Source organism: Pangasianodon hypophthalmus, chromosome 11, assembly GCF_027358585.1.
Source record: "Pangasianodon hypophthalmus isolate fPanHyp1 chromosome 11, fPanHyp1.pri, whole genome shotgun sequence".
Classification (NCBI taxonomy): domain Eukaryota; kingdom Metazoa; phylum Chordata; class Actinopteri; order Siluriformes; family Pangasiidae; genus Pangasianodon; species Pangasianodon hypophthalmus.
This window is the reverse complement of record NC_069720.1, coordinates 12,379,476-12,396,338: the sequence shown is the minus strand read 5'-3', so window position 1 is coordinate 12,396,338 and position 16,863 is coordinate 12,379,476. Positions and strand designations below refer to the sequence as shown.

Here is a 16,863-nt window from a genome sequence, read left to right as displayed (position 1 = left end):
AATGCATGATGTCAGTAAAGAAGGTGTGGCCTGTTTTCTCAATATAGTTCTAAATGATACTGTATTAAATTATTGAATGCTTTAAATGCATCCTCTGAATAACAACTGTCTGAGAAATCTGATAAAGTGGTTTTAAGAAAAATTATTTATTAAATCAAGGCTCTAAGTACAGTACATCACTGTCATAGATGAAGATTCTCATGTAGACTTTATATACAACTTATATACAATCACAACAACACACTCGCACTGATTTAAAACTCATGACCCATCAGTGGAAATTAGACATGTGCCAATATTAATCTTTCATATTGCTGTTTTGTCTGCTATGTCTCCTCCACTCAATAGCACTATGACACGAGATGTTCCATCAAAATTGCTGCTTAAAAGCACTGTAAGGGGAAAAAACATTTTCTAGACAGGCTTTGTAGATTAGTGAAAACCTGAAGCGTCAACAATAGCACTAAATATGATTATCGGCACATGCCTACTGGAAATGCATTATACCAACATGTTTAATTCTTATTGCGATCTGGATGGTCTTTCATCCGCCCATTCGCTCGCAACATCAGTTATGTTTATGTACTCACACATATTTTTAGCACCATACATATTTCAGCACCTGTAAACGTTTTTCATTCAAACAAAACGAAAAAATTCCTGTGTGCACAACCACTCAGCTGCAAACCAATCCATCAATGGTTAAAAAACAGTGTTTAATAAATAATTTGAGAAGCATAATGCACTTAACACATGACAGAGATGTGCAGAAGCTCCTGAGGGTTGGTGCTCCTTACACACTGGTAGTGGAAAAAACATGAAGAAGGATATCATCCGGGGAAATATGCTGATGGAGCTGTGGGTTTTGTGGAGGAGGGTTTAGTGATTTCTGCAAACAGATACAAAGCAGGTTATGCATTTATAGTTTGCTTATTCACTTAAAAAGCAGTGTTAAGTTTTTGTCTGATATTTTCTTCACCTTTGTTCAGGTGCATGCTGGGTACCAGGCCACGCAGAGGGATGCTCTCATCTCGTCTCTCAAAGTATTTTGAGTCCAACCCCAGCGGCTCCCCGCTATCAGACAGTGAAAAATAACATTAAAGCATGTGCAGTCTGCTTACACTGTAAAGTCTGGCCATATTTCATCAAACAATAATGCTGTTTTGGTCAGAATGTTACTGCTTTCAAACAGTACGGAATATTAAGAGGACTATCTGGTGTTGTGACAAACAAGCAAGCAACAAGCTGGTGTGAGAAGAAAGTATTCCAATCGATTTCTGAACCTCTCACAAAGCTAAACACTAGATTTGTTGAATGCTGTGAAAATTGTGGATTGTGAATAAGAAGAACGCAATGTTACACACCACCAGCTGAGCATCAGGTCTGAGGTCACCCTTTCTAAAATTCTGGTCCTAATTCAGTTTTTTTTTTTTTTTTTTTTTTGCTACTAGGGATAGAACGATATCATGTTTTCCTCTTCTGATACCGCTACTGATGTCAGCCAATATCTATACCCATCTAATATATACATTTTTTTAAATCTACTAAGTTTTAAAATGATTTCTCGAATGCCTGGAAAAAAATCACTAAGTGGTGGAGACATTATGTTTTTGGGTTATCTGTCCATCTGTGATTCTCATTAGTGTGATACCTTAAGGACAAGCGTGTTTGTATTGAATGTTTGTAGGATTTATATGGAAATATCACTGTAACCAGCAGATGAATTGATTACATTTTGGAATTGACCCAAACAGGATCAAGGTCATGTGGTGTTGAGATCAGGATCCTTCAGCTTCATAAGTTCAACTTGTTTCTATTTGGAAACAGGAACAGATCGAATTCATTCTTTCTTGTCTGATACCCATACCACCATTTTTTGCTGGTATCGGATCAGTGCCATCTCTAGTTGCTACTATATCTTACTACATGTTCATGGTTGTACACACAGAAAACAACCTTGTATCCTGGATCAAACTAAAATCACATTTGATATATTAAAGGATTAAAGGCAGCCAATCACGTCACCTCTGTGCACTGCAGTTTATATTCATCATGCCACAGAGGGTTTTCCCCCAAAATTTCAAAATGTGTAATTTCGCTTGCTGTACGTGTTGCATTTATATAAAAACTCCAGAGACCTGACCTTACGTCACTTAATAAAGCCAAGATAATATAAACCAAATTCCATGCAGGCTAACAGCTGATTCCAAGAACTGGATTAATTTAGCCAGATTGTGTTATCTGAGATAACTATATCAAGTGATGTACCGACACATGAAACTGTGATCAGCGAGCCAATGATTGGCTAATGCAAATGGTACGGAGATCTGGAGAGGACATTCAAGGTGTTTTTATCCAATATAGTAAGATGTACACACAAGGTAGTCACTTAAGTGGAGTCGGGTTTATGTTGAATAAACCTCTTCTGCACATGTCTGAGCTTATGGAATTCTGACAACAGCAATGAAGTACAGACCGATCCAGAATTATGCTGAATCATCAATTCGAAGTTCAGGTTCTGGGTAATTGGGTTTAACTCCACATTGATAAGTGATGAAGAAAAAGCAGGGGGTTTTGTTTGGTACTGAACACGTGGGAAACTAAAACACGACTCACTTCTCCTTATTGGAGGAAGACTGTGGTGCTGTTGGGTTTCCATTCCCTTCCACCGGAGACATGCTGGCTTTGGCACTCATCGGGTTAAACAGGACCTGTCAGTGAGTACCAAACACAAACGTATCAGTTTATACCACAGCTCTGAAGGTGTTGATTAATTTTCTAGAACGGCAGCTCTGACAGTAGTGCAGCTGCAAATTATAGGTTTATATTATTGTTTTTTATTGTTTATTATTGTTCTAATACGCTATCGTTTCTATCGTAATCGCTCATTTACAGGGACTTGCAAGGCAGACGCTCCACGTAAACAGATTAAAAACCCTCTGAAATCGTTGACTTTGCGAATTGCTGACATGGGGAGGAGTTTACACTTTGCGGTTTCTCTGTAACATGACAAGCTATGTTTGTGTCATTAAGTTAAAACGCGGGAGTGAGGGAATATCTGTTTATACCTGCTATAATGTACATCACAATAGTTATAGCAGGTATAAACAGTCATTCTCTCACCATCCTCTTTTTTTTTCTTCTTTTTTCAGGATCTAACTTGTCTCACAGATGTTCCACGGCATTAAATGTAACTATAAAAGGATTAAAAAGTCATTCTTTAATAAAAAGTCATTCTTTAAGATAGAAAATTGTAATCACTTATAAATTACTGTGGTCTAAGAGGGATAAAACACTTCAGGATGTTATAGGAAAATAATCTTTATAAACTTCATACCACACTGTGACTGATTATTTTTCAACAACAGCATGACACGGAGTGTTTATATTCCTTGCAGTATTTATTGCATAGTGACCTATGACTCAAGTGCATGCAAACTACAAAGTAAGTTCGTGCCAATCATTGGCGGATAAAAGAAAGATTGTGAAAACAGATGGAAAGATAGAAAAGAAAAAGGAGCCTGCCTTTGGTCCTGGGTTGGGATTGTGTAAAGTGAGGACAGAACGCGGTCCAGCGCTCACACATGACAGAGGGAACGAGTGCTTGGAGTTTAACGTGGAGGTTACAGGATACGGCTGGCCCAGGGAGGGGAAAGTCTTACTATCAAGCTAGAGAAAGAAGAAAAGGATATATCAGGTAGCACACACACAGATAAATCTAATGAAGTCCCATTGGCTAAACACAGCCACATGTGACTTCATTCATGATAAACTGATTAATGAGATGAACAGAAATCAGCGAGTGTGTGTGCGAGTGTGTGTGCGAGTGTGTGTGCGCTACCATGTTGTGAGAAGCAGGAGCAAGTCTCAGTCCAGCACCAGGCTGCGGAGTCTCAAACACACCAACAGTGTCCTGCTTCCTGGACAGCTGGTTTTCATTCAGCTGCTTATTCAGCCACGTTATCACTGCAGGTCAACAGACAAAAAAAAAATAAAAAATAGTTCAACAGATCAAATGTTATGAAGCAAGTCATGGTACACACTACGGCACTTCACACCACGATTAGTGAACCTGTTTGATTCAGTTAGTCTTACCTGCAATTCAAGCCCTGATTCGTTTAATTCCAGTGAGTCAAATTCAAAATAAAGGACAATAACCACTAACTGAAAATTCATTTTTATTCAAAAATTTCATTCATAAATTCATTCTGCTTACAGTGTTTGCAAAAGGCAAATCATTTTCTGTGTGGAATCGACACCAAAGACTTAAGGTTGACTCTTAGCATTAATAAACACTACATCATTTAATTTTCTTGATGTACACAAGAAATATTTTAAATATATGTTCAAGACATCAATCCTGCTTTTAATTCCCAAAGGTGCTTGGAGTCGATCCCGAAAAGAGTTGATTAGGCTCTGAAAAGTCGATTACATACCAAAAACTATTTGCATTGTGCAAACACTGAAACAAATTGAATTTAGCATCCGAGTGTTTCATTTAGCAACATATTGCCTTTTATTTTGAATTTGACTTGTGGGAATTGAACAAATTAGCTGATCCTCTCACAGTAGTTCAGGTGATTGGTACATTGGTCACACTGATGTATAGTTGTAAAAAGTGTGCAGAAAAATTTTAAAATGTGCCGAATACCGTGACCTTGTGTTAGTTTGGGTGTCGATATAAATGTTTGATAATATTTTCATGCCATTACAAATTACCTGATGAAGGTCAGTAATGTTGTAGTGACCTGTTTTTAATTAAGCCGAGTTAAGAGTTCTGTAGTATTGCTAGCTGACTGAAATGCTGGAAAAAATATTTTAAATAACTAAACAATTTACTGAAAAAAAACCCCATTAGATTAATTGATTATCAAAAATTATTGTTAAGTTCCACTATCACTAATCAAGCAAAGAGCAAAACAAACACCATACATACCGTTTTCATTAGTTTTCAGCACCTCTCTGCTCTCGTCCAGTTTTTTAACTGTGGCTTCCAACTGCTCCTTTAACTTTGAGACCTATAAAGTTCGAAATCAAATGTGCTAATGAAATCCCACAATGCACTGCAATAGGTATATATCCTAGTGTTGCAGAATCTTCTCTAGGGTATAAAGTAACTGCATCATTAATGTAAACAAATTCTATTTATAGAATGATTCTCACTCAGAAGGAATAATCTATATTTATTAAATCCTGACATCACTGTAGCAGAGCATGAGAGCTCAAAGTTTCTAGTTTGTGAATGACTGAATTACTGCACATTTGTATTGCAGATGCTTAAATCCTGAGCAAAAATAAATGCTATTTAGTTTATAAAATTAAATATACATTGATAGATTTTTATTTCATGCAGTGAAGTTGAAACATTCTCCATTCACTGAGACAGAAAGCGGAAAATCAAGTAAAGACGAAAGCACTGGCTAAAATTTACTAATGTGTGTGGGGGGGAACGGGGAGGGGCTTCCATGGGGTCAGTTAATACTGGCGAGTTCAAAACACCTGCACAATCTTTGGCCCATCTGCTGTTTATTTTCATGTCATATTTTGTCAGATTTTTGAGTGATAATTCTTAGCAGTGTACTCTGATGTTAAAATGCATGCCTCCTGCACAAAATTCAGATTGTTGATAGAAAATTGTTCACCTCGTCCTCTTTGAGCCTCAGTCTGTGCTGCGTGTCCTGCAACTCCCTCTGCTCCCTCTGCAGTCGTTCCGTCGTCTCCTGCAGCACTTTCTCCTGAGACACAGTCACCGTGTTCTTCACTTTAATCTTCCCCACCAGAGCCTTCAGATCACCCTGTAGCTTTTTAATGATGCCGTTTGCCTGAAGGACACACCCACAGCTCAGGTCAGTGCTTCAAACATTCAAGCATTTCCATTAATATTCATATCAAGCTGAACAATCAGCTCGGAGCAATCTGTGACTGGGGCCTGTTCTTCAGACAGTGCTTAAGAATTCCAAGATAAAATGACGTAAACTAGATTTAGTTATCATACTGATCATTCCAAACGACCTAATTCAGAAACCTGGAGAGGACACTGAGTTTTCTTTCAAAATCAGCTACTAACTGCTCATCTAAATGATACTGGAGTGTGTATTCATCATTCAGTCTGAACACGATACACAGCCAATTCACATAAAACATACATATCTTTACTCAACCCCGTAAAACATATTTGTTAGTATTTTTATGAATAAATATTTGTTCAATTAATCTACTTAGACAATTTGTCAGTGGATATGTGCCCCCAGCTAACCATGCTAATAAAGTTATATGTAACTACCATTAGCAAATTGAGACACTTTTACTTGCTGTTCAGTTAAATCCTGCTGACAATAAGCCTGGTATCATTTTATACATCTCTGACAAACCTTTATGAGCTCCTCAGATAAGGATTTCACTGTTGACTCCAACTTTCCAATCTGTAGCTGTTTACTCTCAGCAGTTTCCTCAACAGAGGTCTAATGAGGACAAAAAGGAGAGTAATAAATATATTATACCACAAGAATTCTGGATTCTGATTGGGCATAAGGTGTTGATTAGTTTTCTATAACAGCAGCTCTGGCAGTAGTTCAGGTTTCTATTAATGAGCTTGTTCTAATACGTTATGTACAGCAGACTAAAAAAATTTGTCCGTATAGTGAAGATTTTTGTATGGTGAAATGTGTTCATTTATGGAAGGAGTCTCCAGCGCTAGTGCGTTGTAACAGTCAGACATTTTCAGACATTTCAGGACAGAGGAGTTTATGCTTTGTGGTTTCTCAGTAACATGCGTTTTTTTTCTTCATTAACTTTTAAAAAAAAAAAAAAAAAAAAAAGAAAGGCTGGTGAAGGAAAGACTGTTTATAGCTGCTATAACGTGAGTGAGACCTTGTCTTGTAGACACTCCGCAGCTTCAGGGTGGTAACAATAACTCTGCCTAACCCCATTGTTGATAATTTTACTAGAACAGCATGACACTGTGTTTTATTCTGTACTTAATAAACGCTGATATTTATATAGCACCTTGTATGAAATAAATTCCCAAGATTACATGAAGGAAGTACAAGCAACCGTGAAATAAAATATGATATTCCATTAGGTACAATCATTTTTGGTCATTTTTTATAAACTGTGCCAACAATTATTGAGGGCTCTATATCTATCTATTAAAATATCTATCAGAAAATTAATTTAATAACATTAAATAAAGTTAAATGTTAGTTTTTAACATAACATTTATTAAAAGAATTACAGGGGGAAAAATTACCTTTTGCTGCTGCGTGGCCTCGAGCACCTCTTTGGTTCGGAGAACGAGCTGATCTTTGTCTTTAATCTCCTGCTCAAGCACGGCTACTCGAGTCTGCAGCTGATTAACTAGTCGCTCTTTTTCATGACATTCTGTATCGAGGGTGCTGTTTTCCCTCCGGAGAGACGCCACCTGCTGCTTCGCCCTCTGAGACTCCTGCACAGAAAACAATACAAAAAACAATTAAACAATGCAGAGCAGAGCAGCTACAGCACACCACAGGGATTAAAGCAAGGAATAAAACACTCCGTGTCATGCTGTTACAGAAAAATAATCAATAGCGGGGTGGTGTGATGAAGTGGAGTTGAGTTGCGTTTCCTATAACAGTACATTCTGAAGTGTTTTATTCCTCTTTTACCAAAGTAATTTACCAACTATTACCATTTTTTTAAAATTTAATTAAAGAATGACACATCATACATTTTATCCATTTATAGTTACATTACTGTTGTGGAACATCCACAAAACAGTTAGTTCCTGTTCTCACTTATGTTATAGCAGCTATAAACAAGTTAAAACAACAAAACACAAAACCTGTCTTGTTACTGAGAAACTGCAAAGCGTAAACTTAAGGTAAAGTTACTGCTTTACCTCTGACTGTTAAAGCGCTGACACTGGAGACTGCTCCCATAAATTAAATAAACACATTTCTCTCTACAGAAAACTTCACCATATCAACTATTACACACAGCTTTTAATAAGTTTATGTGGAGCGTCTGCTGTACAAGTCCCTGTGAATGAGGTGTTACTATAGAAACAATAACATATTAGAATGAGAGCATTAATTTAAGCAATGATTTGCAGATGCACTACTGTCAGAGCTGCTGTTCTAGAAAATTAATCAACACCTTCAACAGCACTGTGGTATGAATGAATCAATCACTCAATCTCACCTCCTCAAGGCCGAGCAGTTTGGCCTTCAGGTCTCGGATGGTGGAGTCGCTTTTGTACTTTTTCTCCGTGAGCTCCCTGTTGGAGGTCTCCAGTTCGGAGAGCCGGGTTTGAAGCTGTTGCGTGCTGCGCTGATGAGTCGCCTCCAGCTCGCGCCTCAGCTGTTCATTCTGCTGCTGCAGCCTCGTCTGGATCTGTACATGTACAAATACACTGAAGTCAAAGGGGTTTCTCCCGTTACGTTACCTCACTGATGACTCTTTCCAAAAATACATTAAAATTCATTTCCATCTATTGCCATATATATTTACACCAGATCCAGTTCTTACTCCAGTGGTTCTCATCACTTTTGTGTCTGAGTCACACTACAGCACCTCCGTTTCTCAGTGCAGGGACATGACTGCATGAAATCAGTCATACTGACCCCATTGCTTTTTACGTGGGTTTTGCACCACACGGTTGGGTCACGTTCATTTCTAATAATGTGCGCAAGTGATGCTTCAATCAAGCACAGGATATACGCAGCAGCCATCTTGTGTACACATCATTAAAATCAAGTATAATTAAGCCTTACTAATCACAAGGAGATAAATACTGACAGGGGGCCGCATTTATCAACCTGGAAATGAACGGATTTATGTATAAATCATCTGTACAAGCATTTACACAAGAAATTTGGTATTCATATAAATCCTGTAAAAACAGAAGAATTTCTGTTTGTATCCAACTCCTGCTCCTGAATGTGTGTAAATCTACATATAGGAAGACTAACTAATATAAACCTCTACTGATCAAATCATATAATTTGCACTGTTATATCTGGAATATACTGTTGAGTTTATACTGATTATTTTTAATTAGGTTTACAGCGTTTAGCAGACACCCTTATCCAGAGCGACTTATAGACTCTAAAGCACTTCTATATCACAAACACATCCTCGTGCTAGTTCACTAGGTCAGGGACTAAGAGCACCAACAAGAACATTTAGTGAAAACCAGGCCTTTTTAATTATTGGCATTAATTAAAGAATATACACAATAAAGAAAGAACCAAACCCAAAAATTAAGACAAATGAAAATAATTGTTCAATTATGACAAAAGAAATGCTGCTGTAATATTATATATATAAAAATCTTTTTACTGGCATAGTAGTGAGTCGAAATAATTTCTGCTTGTGTTTTTCAGGCTTTACTCTGACGGTGCTCATAGTTGTCTGTGCATTTGAACTTTTAAGGAGCTTTGTGAGCATCACTACATCCTAATCAGTGGTGCAGTGCACGTGTTTGGCAATTTACGGGTGACTGGCATTCATCAACATACATCTGCAAGTAAAAAGATAATCAGCGTTTCCAAAACTTTTGAAAATCCGGAGGAAATTTTTTGTTCTGTTTGGCTTACGCTAACACTTACACACAAGATTACTAAAAGAGGCCCAGTGTAAGATTTTCTCAAAAATATCTTTCTAAGAAAGAACAATTTTTGTTTCCTTTTGGTTTTTGTTTTATATATATATATATATATATATATATATATATATATATATATATATATATATATATATATATATATATATATATATAAACCAAAAACCAAAAGGAAACAAAAATTGTTCTTTTCATTTTCACCATCGCTTTGTGTGTTTTTAAATGACCAATTAATACCCTGATCCTTTCCTAAGACAACAGTGGTTCAATCTCAGCGTGACTTTAAAGCTTTGGTTTATGATTTTTTTACCTCCAGAGCTTTTTCACGCTCTGCTGTGAGGTCTTGCGTATGTCTGCTGGACAACGAGGTCGTTTGTGACGTCCATTCAGAGCGCAGTTTGTCCAGTTCCCGGCTCTTCTCAGACAACGTCTAAAACAAAAACAAAGCTCCGTTTAGAAAGCTGAATCTCAATATTTTTTTAAATTATTATTACTACTAACTATATTGCTAGCTGTACCTGCTGTGCATAATTTAGCTGCTTAGTCAGATCCTCTTCAGTCTTCTTTAGTTTTTGCTGGAGTTGCTCCTTTTCCTCCTGAGAACAACAACATTTACTTGTTAACCTTTCATTTCCTCAGAGTTTACAGTGGAGTAGCTCTACACTGAAGGGCAAACACCAAGATTATGGAATTTAGGACTGTAAAAAAAAGATAAAAATACAATATATCCACATTACATCAAATGGCACAATAGTGCAGTGTTACATGTCAGCCACTGTGATTGTCTTTTTAAAAAAAAAAAAAAAAAAACACTGACATTAACATTAAGCACCGAACAATATGATCATTAGATAATATCGATATTGCGATAAATTATGTCACAATACCTTTTTCTTCAGGATAACATTTTTATTGGTTCTTTAATATGTTAAAAACTTTCCAAATACATTTTGAATCTTAAAAATTGTCAAAGGGTTCAAATTTTGTACAGAGCGTTACCTCTGACAGAGTTTTGTGGGTGTGGCCAAATGTAAATCAGCCGTGTTGTGAACCTGCTTGGTCATTTACTGCTCATTTACTTTTATCAACATATAGACACGACGTGTTTTAGCTTTCTGTGCGTGTCTCTCTCCCACTACTTTGTGTTTAGGATTTCCCAGAAGAGAACCAGATCCGATGCAGGGATTGGCAGAACGGGAACTACACCATCACATCTGAAGAATATAAAAGGAAGAATACCTGCATTCGACACTTAGCTTTATCCTAGATTCATACTTTATCGATTCTTTGCTTAATGCTAATGTTTTTAAATTTTTTATAGAATCCACTACTACACGCCAGTGCTTGAACGGCCCTGCCTCCTTATGCTAGCTTCATAAAATTGTGTACACAAGCTACCTTCTCACCTCAGCATATATAACGTTTCATCTATACATGTCAGCTATCAGGCTGCAATCTGTACATAATGGATAATTGTGCCCTTTATAGATGCCTAGACACTGTATGGGGTGCAATTTCTTTTAGGAATGATGTTTTTGTTTTGATGGGGAGAAAGGGAAGAGCTTGAATTTTTTATTTTGTTTTAAAAGGAATAGGGAAGATACTTTCAAAAACGTTCAGTGCTATTTTGCCGTTACTCACTCTGATGCTGATTCCCCAGCAGCTTCACTTTCTATATTCTTTAATACAGTAACATCAAAAGAACAACTGTGGCGTCTGTTCTCTTCAACTTATCTTACAACCCTCGCTTCACACTGCCACAACAAGCCTGATATTCACTTAAAGACGATCAACGTTTGTAAATCTAGGGTGAAGTTTTAGTTCGGTTTGGTCTACAAAACATTTTTATTAAAAGAATTATAAATGAACATTTGCCTACATGTGGGATAACAGTTCAGGACACAATGAAAGAAGACATTAACGTTGATGAGACATTATAGCATCTCCTCATCATCTCCTGTACCTTTATCGTGGCCAAACAGGTAGCCAGATATTTCTTTATTTCCACATCTGAGCCAGGGAGCAGTTTGAGAGACAGGTGTGTGAGGTGCTTGAAGGCGTTGGTCTCCACGACGTTCAGATTAGCAAAGCCGTGGTTTAGTGCAGACGACGGGGAGGAAAGCTGCAGCAAGAACCTACATAGATACATACATAGATACGTAAATAAATAAATAAATACAGTTATTACAAATATTTTGTCTAAGGTAGAAACTGGAGTGTGTGTATATACAGGGCTTTACAGCAACCACCAGGAGTTTGGAGGTTTAAAAAAAAAAAAAAAAAAAAAAAAAAAACCTGCTGCTTGTTATGATGTAGGCACTAGAAAAGTTGCACAGTAATGGTCATAGCAGCGGGCTCAAAATGTGGAGCTCCCATGCAAAATACGTAAAGGTTGGCAAGTATGCGTTCTGCATTCCCATGTGCAGGTGGCATTAACGCCATATAGAACTGACGTATCATTTTGGGAAACGTCCGGTCACCTTGGATTTTCTTTGCTCTGCTCGGAGATGCATTGTTCTAACAGGTCTATGAACTTCTGAGGGAAAGCGGTGAAGTCTATCAGGAGACCCTGCTGGACTTTCAAGCTGTTTAAATTATAAAAGAAAAGCAGGTTTATTTGAGATATTTTCATCACACTGAGTCAATACAAAGTTGTACGACTGCAATTTTAGTGACTATTCTTATAAAGATTCATACAGAGATTAAGCCAAAACAGTGCAAAAACATTTACTGTACCTTTGAAAATCCTCCTCTGATATGACGAGGTTATACAGGAAGTAGAGATCAGTGTCGTCGGTCAGCCTCACAACCAAATCCTTAAAAAAATAAAAAAAGACAAGATTGTAAGAGTAATAAAACACTCCAGAATGTTGTCTTACAGCAAATAATCAACTTCAGTGTAGTAACAGTAACTCCACTGTGTCACTGATTAATTTTCTATAACAGCATGCCAGTGAGTGTTTCATTCCTTACATAGATATGGTCAGAACAGTACGTAATTTGATTTAGAAACACTTACCCGTCTGTGGATGGGGTTTGAAATGAGCTGCAGTTCAATACTGACTCTGATAACTGCTCGCCTACAAGAAACAATTAAAGCGATTAACAACACAAATACCTGAGTTTCATAAAGAAAAAGAAGAGAACAGAAATTCCAGACAGCTGCACAATGCAAGCGATAAATCCTATCCTCTTTTTTTTTTTTTTTTTTTTAAATATTCAACAGTTTTGAAATCTCTCTATACTGAATAATATAGCACTGGAAATCCTATTTCCTAAACCATAACATCATACAAGTCCATGGCTTTTCATAGATGACGTAATGATTTGTGTTTCCGGAATTTTGTTGCTTTAATGACGTCATATTTACCACATTTAACAATTTCTGAGATGTAAAATAACGAATTTATCCAATTATAATGGGTCTCAAATATACTCACTATAATATGGTCTCAAATGTGTTATTATAATAAAATTTTTAAAAAATTGAGCTTGTTTTTGTAATACGAAAATATAAAATAAACATTGAATTTATTTTTCAATAAATTGAAAAATGTGGTGTAAAATTAAATATTACATTAAATATTACATAAGAATTACATTTTAACTAAATATTAAACATTAAGTATTAATATGCAAATAGTTAAATACTTCATTTGCAAATGCCATTTTTTAAAACACTTATTATACAAAAAAATAGAAAAAAATAGACTTAAAAGAACAAACATTAATACTCTTTATTTTAATCTGGAATAACCCGGTTATCTTGACTAATTTAAACCAGCTAACTCCGAACAGCTGCGCTAACTGTTTAGCTCGTTGTTAGCGACTGTTAGCATTAGCATCATTAGCATCAACATGGCAGCAAGAAAAACAGATTTGTTTACCTGTCATCGCAGTCTTTACACTTCACGTACACTTGCAACGTCTTGTTAAAAAGCAATTCCGTCATTTCTGTTTTACATCAAAAAATAAAAAACAATAAATAATGCACCAGCGTATTTCTGGTTCAACTTTAGGCAACAGATTTTGTGTGTCAACGGCAGATTTCGAGTTTGGCGCTTCGCCTCCCGCTAATGGCCGCTAAAGCCGGAAGTGACGAAGCGTCAACATGAACATGGAGATGGAGATGTTCCAATCCGCCTTCTAGTGTCGTGCCGTGAGCACTTCGCTCTGAGTGTGCGATTTGAGCCACGTATTCAGACTACTGAGGAGAAATACTGGTGTTATTTGTGGGAAAAAGTGTTGGGTGGATGTTGTGACGTGGGAAAAAATCGTTTTTGGTACTATTAAAATTAGCTTTATTAACCAGGCTATCCTGACTAGTGGCTAACAAGCTAAACCTGCTACCTGCTACTACCCACAAACAGTGATGCAGTAGTGATGCATGTACATACACACACACACACACACACACACACACACACACGTACAGCCAGTGCTGTAGCTCGAGAGTGAAAAAAACACACACTTCGTTTGTCTACACATACAGGCGCCAGTAATTTCATAGTTCATTTATCATTATTATTATTATTATTATTATTATTATTAATTCAAACCTCGGAAGAAGGGGGTTAAACAGACCAGATTGTGATTGGTGGAACGTCAGGGGTCAAAGGTGAAGCACAAAGAGGCGGCGCAGGAAGAAGTTTGAACATGGCGGTGAGTAGCATGTTCGCTTTCTATTTCTGTTTGCGTAAATGTGTGGACTCTCTGTATTTATATACAAAAATATACGATAAAATATATACATATATAGTCCCAAGTTTTAAGTCTTACGTTATGCTAACTGTTTCGTAACTTTAACGACGTTAAGCGAATATATGTGAGCAAGCTAGCTAACAATGTATTGTGTGTAACGTAATGTTATTTATTATATTTTTAATCATATTTTTGTACTCTGCATTTTCCTAAAATATGAATTTGTTTGGTCTTTAAATGTTTGTAAGTTTTGAGAATGTTGCATGAAAATGCTGTATTTTAAAAAAAAAAATTTTAAAAAAAAGCAATTAATAAGACTCTCTGGCCAGTCTGTCAGTCACGATTTTAAACGATGCATGTATCAGGGATTTGATTTTATTTATGTCGTTTCTTACAATTTGGGGGGGAAAAAAATTGTCAGGGCTCTGGGCATGCGCGGCTGGTATAAAAGTGTCAGCAGGGCTTTTAAAGGTAGGAAGAATTTAGTATACAGTTTATATTTTGGCTCCACAGCAGATTATTTGCTGTTAAATGTCTTGAAGTGGATTGTTTTGGAGTCTTGGGCTTTAACATCACCATAATCACCATAAACATCATCGTTCTAAAAACACACAATGGTGTGCAGGAGCGAGAAGCGGGGCTCAGGCTGATTTCTTTCTAACTCAGGCTGTTGAATCTTGCAGCCTATCAGTGACAGTTGTGTCAGGCTTCATGTTGCTGATGCAGCGGTGTGCGACATGAAGCCATTTAAGTTGAGAGAGGTGCTGTTGATATTTTCACAGAGCACAATTTGCTGTCTGCTTTGATTGCAGTCATTAATCAAGAAATACATGCAGGTCACTGTTATTTCGTGTTCACTAGTGTGACAGCTACACTAGGATTATGTCACATTGGATGATGTAGTATCGTATGCCAGTATCGGCGCATGCGTTATGAGTATGAGAAAATAAGTTGCAGTCAGGTACCACTATTGTATCGACACGACCGTAAGATTACAATAACATTTTGTTGATTTGAACATCTGATGAAACGTCTGCTCTGGTGCTGTTACAGGATAAAGAGAAGAAGAAGAAGGAGAGTATATTTGACTTGTCAAAGTACATTGACAAAACCATCAGAGTAAAATTCCAAGGTGGACGTGAAGGTACGTGACTGATGTTAGCTTTTACATTGACTTTTTTCTTTCTTTCTTTTTCATCAGCATTTCATTTATTTCACATATGCACAAGAGTGCGTATGAAGTATAAGTATGCTGCTTTATAACAAACTTTTTAATTCAAATCCTCTCCCGCTGCACAGCAAGCGGCGTCCTGAAAGGGTTTGATCCTCTGCTGAACCTGGTGTTAGACGGTACAATTGAGTACATGCGTGGTAAGTACTTAAAAGCATCCAGACATTTCCTCACATTAAACAAAGCCAAAAAAGACAAAGTTTTTGTATTTACTGAACACTACAGTGGCATGAAGGTGCCCAATATATTAACAAACCATAAACACGAATGGAAATTCAGAAACACATCAACATTTACTTTAAATGGAAAGAGTGGTCTTTACTGAACATCACCTGCTCATTTCTGACACAAGGGACACAACTGCCCCTTTTCAGTCTGTTATTTAGTTAGCTTCATGAAAATGATGTGCTTTTAGTTTTGTTATGTTTTCTGATTTTTTTTTTGTTTTCGTTTGTTTGTTTTTGATAAGGTGTTTAGAGTTTATGGGCCGTGTAGAAAACTCATCAGCTACAAATGACTTCTCCTTAAACTTATAATAGCAGGTGTAGGGCAGGTGGATGGGAATATATAATCAGATATTGTTAATGTAGACAATATCGCTCATTATGGAAACAGACTTTGAGCTGCATTCATAGAATAATTTAGAAAGATTTTTACCTCTTCAAGGGGTGTTAATAATATTAGAATAAACAATAAAACAAGTCTGTTTGCATCATTTGGGTTCAGTGTGTGTGTGTGTGTGTGTGTGTGTGTGTGTGTGTGTGTGTGTGTGTGTTTTCTCCCACCTGTGCAGACCCTGATGATCAGTATAAACTGACAGAGGACACCAGGCAGCTCGGCCTCGTCGTGTGTCGAGGGACAGCTGTTGTCCTCATCTGTCCTCAAGACGGCATGGAGGCCATTCCCAACCCCTTCATACAGCAGCAGGACGGCTAACACACTCTCTCTGTCTCTCTCTCTAACACGCGCACACACACACACAGGGATTGTGTCTGTTTTCTACAAGAAGTTTCAGTTGAGCAAATGTTTGTGTTGCGTCCAAATGTGTGGATGTCGGAAGTCATCAGGTGTAACAGTGTATTTTTTTCCTGGTTGTAACTTCACTCAGGAGATCTTTTAGTTTGTTTTCTAAGTATGGGTTTGAATTAAACTGTATTGAGTCACGTGATCTCATTATGTATGACTGCACATAGTGCTAACTTTATTTTTACTCATTATTTTAATATGATAATTAAATTGGACATTCATAAGATTTCCGGAGTTAGTTCTTTCTCATTTTGGTCACCACCTTTTTGCTAAGATGAAATAAAACTACTGTAAAGTGTTG

General features: G+C 37.0%; 2 protein-coding genes across 3 annotated transcripts; one reads left to right on the top strand and one right to left on the bottom strand.

Moving 5' to 3' along the window:
- Positions 1–127: 127 nt before the first annotated feature.
- On the bottom strand, positions 128–13,967 carry sass6 (SAS-6 centriolar assembly protein). Of its 2 annotated transcripts, XM_026930462.3 has the most exons (17): positions 13,492–13,966; positions 12,624–12,684; positions 12,341–12,420; positions 12,085–12,189; positions 11,568–11,739; positions 10,123–10,200; positions 9,915–10,034; positions 8,182–8,373; positions 7,250–7,444; positions 6,372–6,461; positions 5,643–5,822; positions 4,937–5,018; positions 3,842–3,966; positions 3,526–3,669; positions 2,617–2,711; positions 980–1,074; positions 128–889 (listed from the first exon to the last, which is right to left on the bottom strand). In XM_026930462.3, the coding sequence occupies exons 1-17, from the start codon at positions 13,554–13,556 to the stop codon at positions 831–833; spliced, it is 1,938 nt and encodes a 645-aa protein (XP_026786263.3). In that variant the 5' UTR covers positions 13,557–13,966; the 3' UTR covers positions 128–830. The 2 variants fall into 2 exon arrangements, with proteins under 2 accessions (XP_026786263.3, XP_026786264.3); XM_026930463.3 differs by lacking the exon at positions 3,526–3,669 and having other exon boundaries at positions 13,492–13,967.
- Positions 13,968–14,053: 86 nt separating this feature from the next.
- Positions 14,054–16,788, top strand: lsm7 (LSM7 homolog, U6 small nuclear RNA and mRNA degradation associated). The gene is made up of 4 exons (XM_026930477.3): positions 14,054–14,266; positions 15,359–15,449; positions 15,605–15,676; positions 16,330–16,788. Exons 1-4 carry the CDS (start codon positions 14,261–14,263, stop codon positions 16,470–16,472), a joined length of 312 nt encoding a protein of 103 aa, XP_026786278.1. The 5' UTR covers positions 14,054–14,260; the 3' UTR covers positions 16,473–16,788.
- The last annotated feature ends 75 nt before the right edge of the window (positions 16,789–16,863 follow it).